This window comes from Sapajus apella, unplaced genomic scaffold, assembly GCF_009761245.1.
Source record: "Sapajus apella isolate SASKATOON/1434 unplaced genomic scaffold, GSC_monkey_1.0 scaffold26, whole genome shotgun sequence".
NCBI classification, from domain to species: Eukaryota; Metazoa; Chordata; class Mammalia; order Primates; family Cebidae; genus Sapajus; species Sapajus apella.
Window position 1 is genome coordinate 12,148,751 of NW_022436966.1, and position 18,950 is coordinate 12,167,700.

At 37.1% G+C, this 18,950-nt stretch overlaps 1 protein-coding gene across 1 annotated transcript in view; it reads left to right on the forward strand.

Moving 5' to 3' along the window:
• Positions 1-18,950, forward strand: part of USP34 (ubiquitin specific peptidase 34) — a 220,528-nt gene that overhangs the window by 181,650 nt on the left and 19,928 nt on the right. The window contains 9 exon segments of the mRNA XM_032292024.1: positions 1,324-1,372; positions 1,456-1,560; positions 1,952-1,996; positions 2,988-3,092; positions 4,433-4,580; positions 10,386-11,020; positions 13,118-13,275; positions 16,247-16,325; positions 18,258-18,384. Coding sequence (XP_032147915.1) covers positions 1,324-1,372; positions 1,456-1,560; positions 1,952-1,996; positions 2,988-3,092; positions 4,433-4,580; positions 10,386-11,020; positions 13,118-13,275; positions 16,247-16,325; positions 18,258-18,384 — 1,451 coding nt within the window.

Sequence of the window (18,950 nt, forward strand, 5' to 3'; positions counted from 1 at the left end):
TCTACTTGCAGGTGTACTTCATGGCAACCAAATGGTGATTGAGGGCAAGTTTGTGGTCTTACATGTATTCAAGCTAATTAATGAGCCAGGACAATTAGAATTAGAATATCACTATTTTGGAACCCTAGATGAAATAATCTAGGCAATTATCATCATTGACAGAAAACCTTACAGAAAGACTAACCATTCATTGTGTGCCTCCTACAAGATACTATTAATTAAAAAGCCACACCTAGGTCTCATGAAGTCTGGATCTGACTACCAGTTTATAAGATAGAATAACATGTTAAGACAGCACCGTAAGGATACAATCAGCAAAATATAAATGTGAAAGAAACTACAGGACAAATGACCTTCAACAGATAAATTGAAAACACAAAGCTGGTGGGGAAACCAATAGATTGAAATATTTAAGAGACATTTCAACTAATTATGGCAAAGGACTTTATTTGAATTCTGATTCAAACAATTATTTTAAAAATCTTTTTAGAAACTTCAAGAAATGTGTACAATGGATATTGTATCATAGTATGGAAGTATTTATTTAGTCATGAATAATGGTACTGTGGTTATGTTTTTGAAACATTTGTGTTAAAGATACTATGATTTATGGATTAAATGATAAAATACCTGGAGTTTGCTTCAGAACAATTCATATTGAGTGGCTGTGGGTACAAATGAAATAAGACTGTCTATGATTTTGGTAAATCTGAAGCTGAGTGGTGGAATACTTGCCCTATTCTATTTTTTAATATAGCTGAAAATTTTATAAGTTACAAAAGTATGCAATCCAGGTGTAGTGGCTTGTGCCTGAATCCCGGTTACGCAGGAGGATCCCCTGAGCCCAGTAATTCGAGGCTGTAGTGAGCTGTGATCACATCACTGCACTCCTGCCTGGGCAACAGAAGTAGACTCCATCTCTAAAAAGAAGGAAAGAAAAAAAAGGAAGAAATATACAGTAATTTTAAACTGGGAGATGAAATGCTAATATCTAGAAGGTCCATTTGGTTTTGAAGGGTCTCATGTCAAAAAAAAAAAAGTAAGTAAAATAAGACCCATCCTACTGTTTTATATACTAAAATGTTAAGTTAATTAAATGACAGTAAAGTACATTTGGGCTTCTGTTTACCAATCCTGGAATGTTTAAAAAAATGCCTAAAAGACATTTAGCAAGCAAGTGTAGCTAGCAAAAAAATCATTTTATGATGGCAGCTTAGTACACTTATAATTGAGTCAATAATTTTTGATACATGTTACGATGTAAATCACTGTAAAGTAATACAGAAGGAAGAAAAACTTACTTCCACTAATATTTTCTTTCAGGCATTTGACATTATCACAGACTGACATGGCAGCATTAACAGGAGGAAAGGTAGTACATTCTCTAATATTAGACAATTTGATCATCACAAAAATAGTAACAGTTCTTAAATGAACAACTTTTGCTTTTGACAGGGATTTCCCTTCTTGTTTCAACATATTCGTGATGGCATCAATATAAGACAAACTTGTAATCTGATTTTCAGCCTGTGTCGATACAATAATCGACTTGCAGAACATGTAAGTGCTAAGGAACAGTCTTAAAGGTTTTTGGAAATTTTTAAAACAATATCCTGAAATTTGGCTAGGTACAGTGGCTCATCATGTCTGTAATCCCAGCACTTTGGGAGGCCAAGGTGGGAGGATTGCTTGAGCCTAGGAGTTTGAGACCAGCCTAAGCAGCACAGTGAGGACCCCTCTCTACACAAAATAGAAAAAACTAGCTGGGTATAGTGGCACATGCCTGTAGTCCCAGCTACTGAAAGGTTGAGGCAGGAGGATCGCTTAAACCCGAGAAGTCAAGGCTGCAGTGAGCTGTGATTCCACCACTGCATCCCAGCCTGGGTGACAGCGAGACCCTGTCTCAAAAACAAAACAAGAATATCCTGAAATCCCCCTCTTTCTGTTTTAGATTGTATCTATGCTTTTCACATCAATTGCAAAGTTGACTCCTGAGGTATGTAAACATTTGTTAATTTACATTTTAAAAACAATTTTCGGTACTGCTGATCTTTAAAATGAGCCTAATTGTTCTCAAGAAAATATTTATCAGGGTTTCTCCTATAACATAATAAGCTATTTTTAAATGTATAATGTGAATAAAATGAACTACCTAATTATGTCTTATTACAAATATAATTTTCCTAACTAAATGTAAATATGTGTATAAACTCAATATATCAGAGTACCACCTGAATGTCCGGCTTAAAAGTTGTTTGATTTGGAGCATATATCATAATTATGCCCAAAGAAAAAGTAGACCAACCAGGACTTACCATGTGTGGAAAAATATATAGAAAATAGAATATAGCGTTACATAAAAGTATTTATGTAAAATGAAAATGTTACAGCTATTTTAACAATTGCTGTCAAACATTAATATAAATTGCCCCTCAGGTTGCCGTAGGAAACTTTTAATCTAAATTTTTCAGTAGAACATAGTTGTCTTACTAACAAAATTTATTTTTGGGGTTGGGGACATATTCAAAGGACATAAATTTTTATGAATAAGTTCAAGAAATCTATTGTACAATATGATTATGGTTGATTATACTTGAAAATCGTTGAGTAGATTTTAAGTGTTCTGACAAAAAAGTGTTCTGACAATGCATATGTGATTAGCTTGATTTCGCCATTCTACAATGTATATACATATTTCAAAACATGTGCATCATAAATATTTACAGTGTTTGTCAATTTAGAAAATATTTTTATCTTTTCTGAAATACAGTTGACATCTAGAAAAATCTTTCTCACGTGGTTCCCAGTTGACTTTGTATCCCCTTGCTGCTGCTTTATGGTAATTCAGGTTCACATGCAGAAGTACTGACTGAGCTCTGATCCCCTAACACACATTGAAATGTAATGTTTAGTAGAATATATACTTTTCTGCTAAAAGAGATGGGTTTACATTAATCTAAATGCACAGTCATGTATATGTTTTACAGGCAGCCAATCCTTTTTTTAAGTTGTTGACTATGCTAATGGAGTTTGCTGGTGGACCTCCAGGAATGCCTCCCTTTGCATCTTATATTCTGCAGAGGATATGGGAAGTAAGTCTTGCAATAAGTGTTTTCAGTGTTTATTTTCCTGGGGATTTTATTTTTATAATATCGTCACTACCATTTTAAGTACGAGTTTCTTACTGGGTACCCCAAGATAGTTTCAGTAAGTCACAGGTTTGGGAAAGAAGAGTTCTTAGCTAGTCTAGTTGTATTAAAGACATCCTTGTAAAGTCATAGACAGCTTTAACCAATTTGAAGTTTTCATTCTTCTACTCTCCAAAGTTCCATAAAGCAACTAGAATTCCTAGAAATACAAACCAAGTGTTTTTAAGAATTGACAAATGGTAGAGGAAGCACCAGCCACCTTCTCTCTTTCAGAGTTACTGCTGAGGTCACAAAATTTCTCCTTGTTTGAGTATTGAAAAAGCTCAAGACCAGGGGACAGCAAACTTTTCCCTAAATGGTCAGATAGCAAATATTTTAGACTTTGTGTACCGTACAGTCTCTGTTGAAACTAGCTAACGTTGCTCTGGTAGAATATAAGCAACCATGGGCAAGAAATGAGTGGGTATGGGTGTGTTTCAATAAAACAACAAAAGCAGGCACCCGCAGAATTTGACCGGCTGGCCATAGTTTGCTAGCCTCTACTCTAGATTCCTACGATTCACCTGTCTCATGAAAGAACTCTCCACAGCAGTACAGCGAGCTTCTTGCATTCTCACCTAGTACCAGGTTGGGCATATAATTAGAAAAGTAAAGATGAGAAACCTTAGAGAATTAAACGTACTTTGAAATAAATTTCCAAATTTAGCAAGACCTAGAAGTCATGGAGTCGTCATATTTGTCTTCTGGTATTTGGTTATTTTAAATTTATTTTGTAAACCAGTGACACATTTTTCTGAACATTTCCTGTTGATAAAAGTAAGTAGCTTTAAAAATGGGAAATAATAGGCTGAGTGCAGTGGCTCACACCTGTATACAATCCCAGCACTTTGGGAGGCTGAGGTGAGTGGATCACGAGGTCAGGAGATGAAGACATCCTGGCCAACATGGTGAAACCCTGTCTCTACTAAAAACAAAAATTAGCTGGGCATGGTGGCTCACACCTGAAATCCCAGCTACTCGGGAGGCTGGAGGTAGGAGAATCACTTGAACCCAGGAGGCAAAGGTTACAGTGAGCTGAGATCACACCACTGCACTCCAGCCTGGCAATAGAGTGAGACTCCGTCTCAAAAAAAAAAAGGGAAAAAAAATAGGATGAAACCTTTTTAAGCTCTAATTATCAAAAAAGTACTTTAGCTTTAAGAGTCTAATAGCATATAAAGAAAGTAAGTAAAAAAGTAATTGCTCATTCAGTTGGCCTTATATCCTGTTCTTGTTATTTGTAGGTGATTGAATACAATCCTTCTCAGTGTCTAGATTGGTTGGCAGTGCAGACACCTCGAAATAAACTGGCACACAGCTGGGTCCTACAGAATATGGAAAACTGGGTTGAGCGGTTTCTTCTGGCTCACAATTATCCTAGAGTGAGGACTTGTAAGTCAAATATTCAGAATTTGATAAACCATTTATTGTGCAAAGTTTTGTTTTGTTTTTAGGCAACTACAATATGCACATTTTGTATAATACAAAATTCTTGGAGTTTTTTTTGTTTGTTTAAGGATAGGAAACCATGTTATTTCTTGGGTAACATCGTCACTTCTATCATTTTTGTTTCCTTGCTTGATAAGAATTATAAGGCATGATCAGCATTAATGAAGGGAATGAAAGGTTAGAAAATCCTGTCTTTAACTTTTGAGAAGGTTAAGGATAAAATGATAATAAAGACATAAGCAGCCAGGCACGGTGGCTCACATCTGTAATCCCAACACTTCGGGAGGCTGAGGCGGGTGGATCACCTGAGGTCAGGAGTTTGAGACCAGCCTGACCAACATCTCGAGAAACCCCATCTCTACTAAAAATACAGAAAAAATTAGCCAGGCGTGGTGGCGCATGCCTGTAATCCCAGCTACTTGGGAGGCTGAGGTGGGAGAATTGCTTGAACCTGGGAGGTAAAGGTTGTGGTGAGCCGAGATCGTGCCATTGCACTCCAGCCTGGGCAACGAGCAAAACTCCCATGTCCAAAAAAAAAAAGAAAGCTGATTGAAAATATTCGCTGAAATTATGACAGTTAAATTATGAGAGTTATATATAAACACTTTTAGTCATACACGAGCCAGTAAAAAAGATCTGAGACAGGTAGACAAATATCAAAAATATTTCACAAAATAGAAAATTACTTGTAAATAAACATAGAAAATGTTATTTTGATAGTTCAAAGAAATGAAAATTATTTTTAAATTTCTTGTAATTATTATAAACGTTTTCTACCTGCTGAGAAGGTCCTACAGTCAGTGATACTCACGTATCAACACACCTGGTACCCAGATGTTGGATTCTTTTTTTTTTTTTTTTTTTTTTTTTAAGATGGAGTCTTACTTGCTCTGTTGCCCAGGCTGGAGTGCAATGGCAGAACCCAACCTCTGCCTCTTGGGTTCAAGCAATTCTCTCACCTCAGCCTCCCGAGTAACTGAGCTTACAGGTGTGGACAACCACACTCAGCTGATTTTTGTATTTTTGGTAGAGATAGGGTTTCATCCTGTTGGCCAGGCTGGTCTTGAACTCCTGACCTTAAGTAATCTGCTTTCCTTGACCTCCCGAAGTGCTGGGATTACAGGGGTGAGCCACCATGCCTGGCCCAGATGCTGAGTTGTGAACACCATTCTCAGTAGAAGAATTCACAGCTCCTAGGAGAAATCATTGATTTTATGGCTGGGGCAGAGAATATACAAGATGAGTGTGGAATATCCTACATTGCCAAAAAGTTAAAGTACTCAAAAATCAAAATGGTGGGGGTATGTCAAAGAAACACAGAGCTAACCTGAAAGAACTTCCAGTGGCCAAAGCTGGAACAATTTGAGTAACAAAATACTGTAAATTACGTAGCACTGACTTACAACCCCAAAGATAAAATAAATATCCGTGAGTCCATATTCAGTAGAAATAAATGATTGAATAAATAAATTGAGAAGAAACAAATTTCCCATACAAAAGAATTCCGTATAATTTATGTACACACATGTCTCCAGGAGGTGGAGCTTAATTCCTCCCTCCTCAAGTATGAACTTGGTGACTTTCTTCCAAGGAGTGTAGTTGGGGATGTGGGGGAAGTAACTTTACAGTGAAGAAACTTTACAGATACAGCTCAGCCAGGTGATTGATGTTAACATCTTCACTGATCAGTGAGGTTGATCGTGTGTACCCTTGATAAGGTATGATGGCAAAGGGTACTTCATCATTTAAGGTTTTCCGTCCAAAAACCTATAACCTGGATCTAACCATGACACATCAGACAAACTCAGATTGAGGGGCATTCTGTGAAATACCTGACCAGTATTCCTTGAAACTCTAAAGGTCATTAGAAACAAGGAAAGTCTACAAAACTGTCACAGCCAAGAGGAAGTTAAGGAGACATGACTAAATGTAATGTATACTATCTGGGATTCTGGAACAAAAAAGGACATTAGGGCAAAAAAGTGAAATCTAAAGTGGAGAGTTTGGTTAGTAGTAATGTCTTGTGTTGGTTTCTTAGTCACAACAAATGTACCATCATAATAATGTTAACAATGGGAAAACTAGGTTGGGGGCGTGTATCGAAATTGTTCTTATTTTTAAATAAAAGGTTTATTGGAGAGAAACTCCTTTCAGTGGAGTGAACACATGGATTGACAGGGGCACTCTGCTCATGGGCCTTTTTTTTTTTTTTTCCTGTAAGTTTAGTTAATCCCAGCTTAATAGGCTCTTTGTAAGAGCAAGTAGTCAAAAGCTGTGTGAGAGCTGTGTGCTCTTACAAAGAGATATGTGCTGGTCAGCATTCATGTCTTGACCCATGACCATAAAACCAAAAAAATACTATGCTGAACCCCCAAAAAAGTTTTTTAGCCAGGTGTTACACCTAACACTGATGATTGTGCTGAGAAAATGGAATCCTTGTACATTGCAGTGACATTGTTTAATATTACCCTTATGAAAAGCAATTTAACAGATGTTTACCAAGATTTTTAAAAATGGTATGCCCTTTTAATCTCAGTAATACTATTTCAGGGATTCCAGTGTAAGTATATGGATGCCCAACAGCATGATTTATAGCAGTGAAAAATTTAAAGCTGTTCAGTTAGGAAACATTGTTATAATGCATCATTTTTAAATTATAGTAGTAAAGACTATATAGTAATATAAAAAAGCGCTTCTGCTGTAACTTGGTAAGAGTTCAAATATTTGAATAGAAATAGTATAACTTAGAATAATAATTTAAATAACATGTATAAAAGAAAAGCTTCATAGAAATACTTCTAAATACAACAAAATAAATGAGAACTTTTAATAGAGAGAAAAGAAGAAAAATTGAGACCTCAGTGTCTTAGACTTGCCGTATACACTTGGAAGTAGACTTAGTATACACCTAGACCCAGGGACTCTTAAGTTATAAGAAGGCAGGTAACAAAATGGCAAGATGCCCTGTTCTTCCAAATTAACCCTCCTAACTTTTCTTAAAGATAAACATAATTTAAAAGTTGTGGGGTTTTTTTGTTGTTTTTTTTTTTTTCCTGTAGGAGAACTTTGTTTTATTGAAAAGCAGGTAGCTTTTATAGGAAAACAAGAGGTAGTTAGGTGTGTGATAAAGAAAAGTGAAATATTGATTGTAGAATCTTAGTGGTAGGTGTGGTCTTAGTAGAGTTTTTTCCAACCTTATGATGTGTCCAAAAAATTGTCACCATGAAATGTTGAGGTGAAACTATATAACTTAAACTGAATAACTTTTTTTAAGATGGAGTCTTGCTCTGTCGCCCAGCCTGGGGTATAGTGCTGCAATCTCAGCTCACTGCAACCTCTACCTCCCGGGTTCAAGCGATTCTCCTGCCTCAGCCTCCTGAGTAGCTGGGATTACAGGTGCCTACCACCTTGCCCAGATAATTTTTGTATTCTTAGGAGAGGTGAGGTTTCACCATATTGGCCAGGCTGGTCTTGAACTCCTGACCTCAGATGATCTGCCCACCTTGGCCTCCCAAAGTGCTGGGATTACAGGCATGGGCCACTGCTCTCAGCCAAATGACCCTTTTTTTTTTTGTTGGAGACAGAGTCTTGCTCCGTCACCCGGGCTGGAGTGCAGTGGCACGATCTTGGCTCACTGCAACCTCCGTCTCCCTGGTTCAAGCAGTTATCTGCCTCAGCCTCCCAAGTAGCTGTGATTACAGGTGCCCACCACCAGGCCTGGCTAATTTTTGTGTTTTTAGTAGAGATAGGGTTTCACCATCTTGGCCAGGCTGGTCTTGAACTCCAGATCCACCCTCCTCGGCCTCCCAAAGTGCTGGGATTACAGGTGTGAGCAACCAAGCCTGGCCCAAATGACTTGTTAAAATCATAAATTACTTTTCTTGATTGCAGTTTTGTACAAAAATTGATCAGGATGATACCTACATGCCAGGTTTTTACATTTGAAACACATAGGCTGGGCACAGTGGCTCACGCCTGTAATTCCAGCACTTTGGGAGGCTGACGTGGGTGGATCACGAGGTTAGGAGATTGAGACCATCCTGGCTAACATGGTGAAACCCCGTCTCAACTAAAAATACAAAAAATTAGCCAGGTGTGGTGGCACATGCCTGTAGTCCCAGCTACTCGGGAGGCTGAGGCTGGAGAATCACTTGAACCTGGGAGGTGGAGGTTGCAGTGAGCCGAGATGGCGCCACTGCACTCCAGCCTGGGCAACAGTGCAAGACTCCGTTGAAAAAAGAAAAAAGGAACACATAACAAACTGAGCCTTAAAAAAAATCTAAGCAGACTAATATATGGGTAAAGAAATATCTAGAAAATGGAGTATTATGCACAAAGTTTAATTTGGAAAAAATTTGTAAAATAAACTAAAATTAATCTTAGAAACCGTAACTTTACTTGCTTTGACAGTACAATGGAAATTATCAAATTATAGTTAGAATGGGGGCGACAACTGATGGTTGTGCTGAGAAGAACCCAAACTCAGCCATTAGAGAGTCTTGCAGAGGTTCCATAGTGAATATTGTTAGGAGAATTAGTCTGTGACTCTGACAAGCTACACTTGAATCCTAGCTCTGCCACTAGCTGTGTAAACTGAGATAGTCCCACTGTTGTAAGCCTGAGTAAAAGTGGGAATATTAAACGCAATGCCTACCATGTAAGTTATGATGTCAAATAGTATACATTCAGTAAAGGCTCACAATTCTTAATAGTTACTACTATTGTTGTTTCACCATTATCATCATCATTTCTCAGGGCAAAATCTAGGCTCCACCTCTTTATCTGTGTGACCTTGGTCTTTGCTTCTCCAAGATTCAGATTTTCCAGAGCATTTTACCTCCATCCAGAGTGATTGTGAGGATTAAATAAGAACTTTATAAAGCACCTAATTTAATGCTTTGTTGATAGTAACTGCTTTTACAGGTGAACTCAACTAGTTAGTCATTAACCCCTCAGCATTGTAACATTGGCTTAATAACAGTTTAACACCCAATTCCTTCCTTGGGTGTAAATTTAGCCTTAAAAGACTTTTAAAGATTTTCTAAAGTTAATTTTCTCTAATTAGCATGTATGTAATCAAATAGGACTTTTATGTATATCTCATTTTGTCTTTATAAGTGAAGTATATATTATCTGGCTGCAGTTTAACACCCAGTTCTTTCCTTTGGTGTAAGGTTAGCCTTAGAAAACTTTTAAAGATTTTCCAAAGTTAATGTTCTATAATTAGCATATGTGTAATCTTATATATTGAACTTTGTGTATATCTGTGTTTATAACTTAAGTATATTTTACCGTTATCTGTAAGTTATTGCAAAGTAATTTATCATCATTTTTCAATTAAGAAAACTAAGACTGTAAAACATTAAATGGTTTGACCTGGTCAGGTACCTTTTAGTACATTTTCTGACTCCAAATTCTGGGTTCTCTCTATTAAATCATACTACTTCCTGAGAAGAAATAAATGATATAGTGGGAAAATTCTGCATCTTGGGCAAGCTAAAGAAAAGTGTTTTAAAAATTATTGCCACTTCAAAAATATCAATGACAGTATAGAAGGTATCTATTTTTATCACCCCTTGGGATCTTTTTGTGGGGCCAAGGGGAAAGCAGAAAGATTATTAGAGATGTTCATGTCCCTTAATTTTTATTTTAATTATTAAAGGGAACAGTGGCTTTGTGATTAATGACTGCTGTTCAGTCTATTTTATATCTTACAAGGATCTGACAGTTTTGTTTTACATTTTATAGCTGCAGCTTATCTTCTGGTGTCCCTTATACCAAGCAATTCATTCCGTCAGATGTTCCGGTCAACAAGGTCTTTGCACATCCCAACCCGTGACCTTCCACTCAGTCCAGACACAACAGTAGTCCTACATCAGGTCTACAACGTGCTCCTTGGTTTGCTCTCAAGAGCCAAACTTTATGTTGATGCTGCTGTTCATGGCACTACAAAGCTAGTGCCCTATTTTAGCTTTATGACTTACTGTTTAATTTCCAAAACTGAGAAGCTGATGTTTTCCACATATTTCATGGATTTGTGGAACCTTTTCCAGCCTAAACTTTCTGAGCCAGCAATAGCTACAAATCACAATAAACAGGCTTTGCTTTCATTTTGGTACAATGTCTGTGCTGACTGTCCAGAGAATATCCGCCTTATTGTTCAGAACCCAGTGGTAACCAAGAACATTGCCTTCAATTACATCCTTGCTGACCATGATGATCAGGATGTGGTGCTTTTTAACCGTGGGATGCTGCCTGCCTACTATGGCATTCTGAGGCTCTGCTGTGAGCAGTCTCCTGCATTCACACGACAACTGGCTTCTCACCAGAACATCCAGTGGGCCTTTAAGAATCTTACACCACATGCCAGCCAATACCCTGGAGTGAGTAAAATTGATACTCTTTTTATCTGTATCCTCAAATAGATTGAAAATAACCTGTTTTTCCCCTTGTGGGAAGTGGTGGCAGAATATAGAATAGTCTTACCATTCTTTCTTAAGAACTTTATGTATATTTGTTTTCTTACTTATATAAAATGCTATATTGTTATAAAATTGATAACTGTGAGGAAAACTTCTTAGGATAAAGTTAAAAGTTTCGTCTCTAGAAAACTTAGCTGTTTTTTAATTTGTGGTTTTGTAAATGTATTCTTGTGTGCCTAATAAAGTCAACTTTATGGTACAGTCTTAAGGAATTGAGTACTTTGCTGTTTAAAAATGAGTTTTTTGTTATCAAGATCTAATGCTGTGCTAAACTGTGAGCTAGACAATTTTATATCTAAAGCTAGTATTCCCCAGTATTTGTTCTCAAGCTACATCCAAACAAATGAAATGCTTAAGAGATCAATCAAGATACATCTATATGCGGTTTAAATTGGGTCCCTTTTTCTCTGTAGACTATTTGTACGTTTTACATTAAGTTTTTTCTGCTAGATGTGATGTAAGGCTGTCAAACCTGGATAATGCTTTTCACTGTTGCCCCTTATTTTCTGTTGTAAACTGTACTAGACCATCCTTTATAGATCAGATCGTCTTTTCTAGATGATGTAATAAGTTGTATAGAATCTCACACCTAGGAAAAATAACCTAATTTCTAGTCAGAGAAAATTAGAATCCCAGGCTGGGCGCGGTAGCTCACATATGTAATTTCAGCACTTTGGGAGGCTGAGGCATGTGGATCGCCTGAGCCCAGGAGTTCAAGACCAGCCTGGGCAACATGGCGAAACTCCATTTCTACAAAAAATGGAAAATTAGCCAGGTGTCGTGGTGCACACCTATTGTCCCAGCTATTTGGGAGGCTGAGGTGGGAGGATCGCTTGAGCCCAGGAGGTTGAGGCTGCAGTGAGCCATTGTACTCCAACCTGGGGAACAAAGCAAGACCCCGTCCCAAAAGAAAAGAAAAAAAAAAAATTAGAATCCCTACAATACAGCAAAGCAAGTGAGTGTATTAAGTACCAGGATATTCAAAACCAATGCCATAAGAATACAAAATGACAATCTTGCTGACTTCAAAGGGGTCAGGATAGGATTTATTGAGTTTCAATGAGTTTGTCTCAGTCATATTCACATAAATATTTGTCCAGTTACTAAATGTGATGTCCAGAATTAAAAATACTTTTGACAAATACTGGATGAGTTAGAATACATCCCTCCATGTTATTTCTTGCCCTTGACATCAGTGAAATGTAATGTCTTTTATTGTAGAATGTCCTTATCTATTAGAAATGTTCATGAAAATGATACTGAAGTCAGTTTTTTGCTTTGGGGGTTTCAGTTCATTGACAGGTATGTGTTAGAGGAGCAATGCTCTCCAGATGTGTGCATGAGTCTATTAAGATCACAGCTAATGACTTTACTAAAATACTTGTTTTTACTTTTTAATTCATCAAGAACTTGAACTGCGCATCAATCTAGAAAAGCATTTTAAATGTTGGAACAAAGGATTACCTCATATGCAGTATTAATTTCAGTGTTATTTAGGCATTTAAAATCTTTGTGGCAAAGTGATGATTTCTCATTAATTAAAGAAAAAGTGGGGCTGGTCTGAAGGTAGTAAGCTATCTCAATTGATTGTTCACAGTCAGTTACAGATCGAACTCCTTGTTCTACTCTTCCCCCCCCCCCCTTTCTCATTACTGCACTTGACTATTAAAAAAAAAAAGAAAGAAAGAAAAAGTGGGTAGGAGATGATATGGCATGCCTCTGGGTATACATTTGAAGTTACAAAAGTAGTGCTTTGAGCAGTAGTAAGACTAAAAACGAATTACATTCACATAGCTTTTACTCTTTCTAAACTTGTATTTTAAGACTTGTTGAGTAATTTTAGTGTATACTAACATTTATTTATAACTTTCTGAATGGTAGTGTAATCTAGCTTATTTGTATAATTTTAAGAGTTGGTTAATGAACATAGAAATGAGAAACTGACCTTCTAAAGTGCTATAGGGTTAAAAGATCATATGGCTTATTTGGCTTTTTTAGGCAGTAGAAGAACTATTTAACCTGATGCAGCTGTTTATAGCTCAGAGGGCAGATATGAGAGAAGAAGAATTAGAAGATATTAAACAGTTCAAGAAAACAACCATAAGTTGTTACTTACGTTGCTTAGATGGCCGCTCCTGCTGGACTACTTTAATAAGGTAAAAACATGTTTTTTAGTTTTGTTTTGTTTTTTCAAGTGAGATGAGGACCATCCTTTTGATGTTAAATGAGAAATCATTTATGTTAGGGAAGCATTTGTGCATGTAGCCACTTTGGAAGAACTTACGATTTGAAGGTTCATGAACTACTTTTACACAGTTTTTGTTCTAGCTTTCGTTTGTATTTGTATATGTTTTATCAGAATTTTAGGGTTGAAAGGAACTTTAATGTACAAACTTCCACCTAAAGCTTGAATTGTCTTCTCTGTGGCAATTTATTCTAACTCAGCCTTGATAGTTCAGTTCTAGAGGCCTCTAGAAACAGTTTTCTGCACCTTCGGATGAGTCTGCTAATGTTTTGTTTTCTGTTTAGCCTAAATCTATCTATCTGGCTTTCTGATCTGTAGGACTTGGCAAAATTATAAAACATAATCTTTATAATTAATTTTTCAGAGCTACAGAAGTTATTGAATAACAGGAGCTACTACAGATTACCCTTAATTCCCCTTACCTATAGAAATAAAGATCAGGCTAATTTCTTAAAATGCTTCCATGTATTAATATCTAAGACTTGGAAATGATGTCCTTTATTAGGCACATTTTCTTTTTAATGATACTTTACTGAAGATTTCACTGTAGTATCTTAAGCTACTCAATCTAAGATGAGGTTATTTCAGATTGTCTTCTTTGAAAAGTTTGTTTTTTTTTGTTTTTTTGTTTTTTTGTGGTTTTTTTTTGAGATGGAGTCTTGCTCTCTTGCCCAGGCTGGAGTGCAGTGATGCCATCTGAGCTCACTGCAATCTCTGCCTCCCTAGTTGAAGTGATTATCCTGCCTCAGCCTCCCAAGTAACTGGGACTACAGGTATGCATCACCACACCCAGATAATTTTTTTATTTTTAGTGGAGATGGGGTTTCACCATGTTGGCCAGGATGGTCTCCATCTCCTGATCTGCCAACCTCAGCCTCCCAAAGTGCTGGATTATAGGCGTGAGCCACCGCACCTAGCCTGGAAAGCTTTTAAATGTGAATCTTCTTAGTAAACTATGAAATTTAACTATGACTTTTCTAGGATTTCTTAAAAACATTTTTGTTAAAAACTAAGACATAGGCTGGGCGTGGTGTCTCATGCCTTGTAATCCCAGCAGTTTGGGAGGCGGAGGCAGGCGGATCACAAGGTCAGGAGTTTAAGACCAGCCTGGCAAAGATGGTGAAACCCTGTCTCTACTAAAAATACAAAAATTAGCCAGGCATGGTGGCAGGTACCTGTAATTCCAGCTACTTGGGAGGCTGAGGCAGGAGAATTGCTTGAACCTGGAGGGTAGGTGGAGGTTGCAGTGAGCCAAGATCATACCGCTACACTCCATCCTGGGTGACAGAGCAAGACTCTATCTTAAAAAAAATAACTAAGACATAAACAAACACAATTAGGCTAGGCCTATGCAGGGTGCAGGGTCATTGGGATCATTAGTGTCGCTATCTCCCATGTCCACATCTTGTCCCACTTGGGAGGTCTTCAGAGGCAGTAACTAGCTTAGAGCTGTCATCTCCTCTGACAATTATGCCTTCTTCTGGAATACCTCCTGTAGGAACTGTCTAAGGCTGTTTTAAATTTAATTTTAAAAAATAATAAGTAGTAAAATAATATAGTAAATACATAAGCCAGGCCAGGCGTAGTGACTCATGCCTATAATTCCAGCACTTTGGGAGGTCAAGGCAGGTAGATCACGAGGTCAGGAGTTTGACATCAGCCTGGCCAACATAGTGAAACCCCGTCTCTACTAAAAATACAAAAAATTAGCCGGGTGTGGTGGAGGGCACCTGTAATCTCAGCTCCTCAGGAGTGTGAGGCAGGAGAATCACTTGAACCCAGGAGGCGGAGGTTGCAGAGAACCAAGACCACACCATTGCACTCCAGCCTGGGCAACAGAGTGAGACCTGTCTTAAAAAATATATATATATACACAAATCAGTAACAGTCATTTATTAACATTATCAGGTATTATGTACTATACGTAATTGTGCTATACTTTTTTAAGACAGGCAGTACAACAGGTTTGTTTATACCAGCGTCTGGGCAATGTGCTACTGTTACCATAACTGTGAAGTCACTAGGCTAATAAGAATTTATCAGCTCCATTGTAATCTTATGGGACCACCATTGTATTTGTGGTCCATCATTTACCAAAATTTCATTTTGTAGCACATGACTGTATTTTATAAACTATTTTCAAGGCTGACACGTTTTTAGTTGTTTTTTTTCCTTCATGTTACTCTTTTTCTCAATAACCAGTTGATGAGTGTTTAGGGTGAATATGGGTGAATGTTATGATTATCCAGAACTTAATAATTTAGAAGATGAGCCCATTATAAAAATCAAGATTGTTTATATGGAAACTTTCAAAATATTCCCATATCTTCTGCCATTGTAGATAATTAAGAGTTGATTAGATATTAATAGACATAATTTTTGTTGTTGTTGAGATGGAATCTTGCTCTGTCACCTAGGCTGGAGTGCAATGGCGTTATCTTAGCTCACTGCAACCTCCGCCTCCCAGGTTCAAGCAATTCTTCTGCCTCAGCCTCCCAAGTAGTTGGGATTACAGGTGCCCGCCACTACCTGGCTAATTTTTTTTTTTTTTTTGTATTTTTAATAGAGATGGGGGTTTTACCATGTTGGTCAGGTTGGTCTCAAACTCCTGACCTCAGGTGATCTGCCTACCTCAGCCCCCCAAAGTGCTGTGATTACAGGTGAAGCCACCGTGCCCAGCCAAAGACATAATGTTTTCTTAGAGTTTTTTTTATTAAATATTATTTCCTTTAGCTGCACTTCTAGGAAACAGATGTAGCAGTCTCTTTTCTATACGTAGGAAAGCAGAGAGCTTAAATGACGATTTTCTTTCTTTTTTTTAATCACCTAAGTGTTGTGTTCTTATTCAGAGTTCTCAAACTGGACTTTATGCTTTCTTCTAGTGCCTTCAGAATACTATTAGAATCTGATGAAGACAGACTTCTTGTTGTATTTAATCGAGGGTTGATTCTAATGACAGAGGTAAATATTTTATTGCATTTTACTGTGGATTAATCTCATTTTAATGTTCTCACCAAGACTTATTTTATAGACATTTAGAGTTTATTGTAAACTGTTTTACAGGTGGCAGGGTTTTAATTATATAGATAAGTAAATGTGAATTTATATTCCAAGAACAATTTTTAAGGTGCTGTTTCTTTTCCATAGTAATTCCATACTTTTTCCATCATTTTTTATTTAGAACAACCATTTGAAATAGACTATTTCTGTTCATTTGTTCAGAAATGAATACAGACAAATGAAATACATGTGATTTAATTAAAGGCACACATAACTTCCCAAAAGCCTACTTATTTGACATTACATAGAAACATAGATTATCATTGTGAACCCAGGAAATCTGAGACAGGTCTAAGTTAATTTAGAAAGTTTATTTTGCCAAGGTTGAGGACGCGCCTGTGACACAGTCTCAGGAAGTCCTAATGACATATGCCCAAGGTGGTCAGGACACAGCTTGATTTTACACATTTTAGGGAGACATGAGACAGCAGTCTGCATGTAAAAAGTATATTAGCTCTGTCCAGAAAGGTGGAGACAACCCGAAGCAAGGTCTCCCCTCCCTTCCCCTCCCCTCCCCCACCGAGTTTCCCAGTCACAGGTAGGTGAGAGACCGATGGTTGCATTTGCCCTGAGTGGTTCCCAGCTTGAAGGGGCCCAATATATTTTCCTTTCACACCATCCTCAAAGGAAACCAGAAGGACTATTACAGGGTTAAAATCATCCATTTATGCTCCCTATAAGTTTTGAACATCCACAAGTATGAGATGGCTACTAAGTCACCAGAGATACATTGAGTCCTTTAGTCTAATTAATAAACATTCCAAGAGTACCATAAGAATTCAAAGATAGGATGTTTTCTCAGTTATTGATAATAAAATAGAAGAACAGGTTTGCACTTTGAAGAACGTGGATTTGCAAAGGTGAAGAGGAAGACACTTAGATAAATGACAGTAAGCACTGAGGCAAAGAAATACTGATTATGTTTGAGGAAGGCTAAGTAAGTATTCATTTAGCTTAAAAAAAGGTACGTGAAGAGGAATAGTAAGAATTTCATAATTTAAAATGCAGCAGATGTTTATGCTGCTTTAGTTGTGTTTTTAGAAAAAATATTTTTAATGGAAAAGATGTTTAAATATGTACCTCTGTGCCAAGCACTGTGCTAGGCACTGGGGACACAGCAGTGAACAAGACATACATGGCTCCTATCCTTATAGGTTAAATTCTTTATATTGTTCATATTAGGTACTGCTACAGGTTCTGGGCTTAGAATTTTAATCTTTTAACTGTGGGTAATACAGTGTGTAAGCTATAGTGAACTGATTAAAGAGGATTTGAAGAAGGATGCTTTATAGTAAAATAGGAAAGAAAAAAAAAACCCTAAAGGCTTAATTAAGCTACTAATACAGTTAAAGGAATTAAAAGATTTAACAACCCAGTATAAAGGAAATGAATTCTTACCTTTTGCAGCTCTTTTTACCTCTTTCAGGCCTACTCTTTTGAGTATGGCTGACATTCACTTCACTATTGTCTTTGGACAGAGGCCCTGGAAAATTAGTTAAAGCAGTTGCCTATTCTCCCTAATCTTCTGTTGTGTCCTGTTGCTTTGTAATTTGTAAGACTTCCAACCTTAGAGCAAGTGCTTTTTTAAAAAATGTAATTAAACTATTTCTTCAGACTAGAATATACACACAAAATAGCGGAGCTCTGAAGGTAAGGAGTGTTTAAAAGAGCTGAATGAGAGAAAACTTTAGGATAGAAAGTGGATACATTTGCTTGGCACATGTGTATACAGTCTGAGTCTGAAAACATCTATCATAGAGGATGATTACTACCATTTGTGGCTCAATAAGTAACCATGAAATTAAGTTTTCACTTTTTTCAAATCATTTGTAGTCTTTCAACACTTTGCACATGATGTATCACGAAGCTACAGCTTGCCATGTGACTGGAGATTTAGTAGAACTTCTGTCAATATTTCTGTCGGTTTTGAAGTCTACACGCCCTTATCTTCAGAGAAAAGGTTTGATCATTCCTACTTCTTATTTTTTTGTTAGTGCTACTTTTAAAGAGAAAAGGTTTTAAAATCACAACGTCCCAGAGAAATTGTTTTTATCTTAGTTTATGCACAGAAGATGAGGCTGAAGCTAGCTAACCATCAGGAAATGTTTGTCATGAACTCCTAATGTAAAGCTGGAAGGCTCTTCTATATTTTTTGTACCTGTCTGAAAACTAGGCAAGCAGGTACCAAGATTTCAGAGATTAGAAAACATTTCCAAACACAGTAACAAGGGGGCACTTTGTAAAGATTCTCCAGCTGGAAACTTCCTTGGCTTAGATTTTATCATTTGCAGTTTCAAGAGAGATAACTATAAAACATACCTCTCTCACGTCCCTAAAAGATATTGTAAACTCTGAACTTTACATACATTTTTAGAAAGTAGGACATATTATCAATGAAATGTGTTGTTTAAGAAATCTAGCAGGTTTAACAGTAGTAGTAATCATCTCATGAAAATAATGACTTTTAGGCAGTGCGTGGTGGCTCACGCCTGTAATCCAAGCACTTTGGAGGCCAAGGCGGGTGGA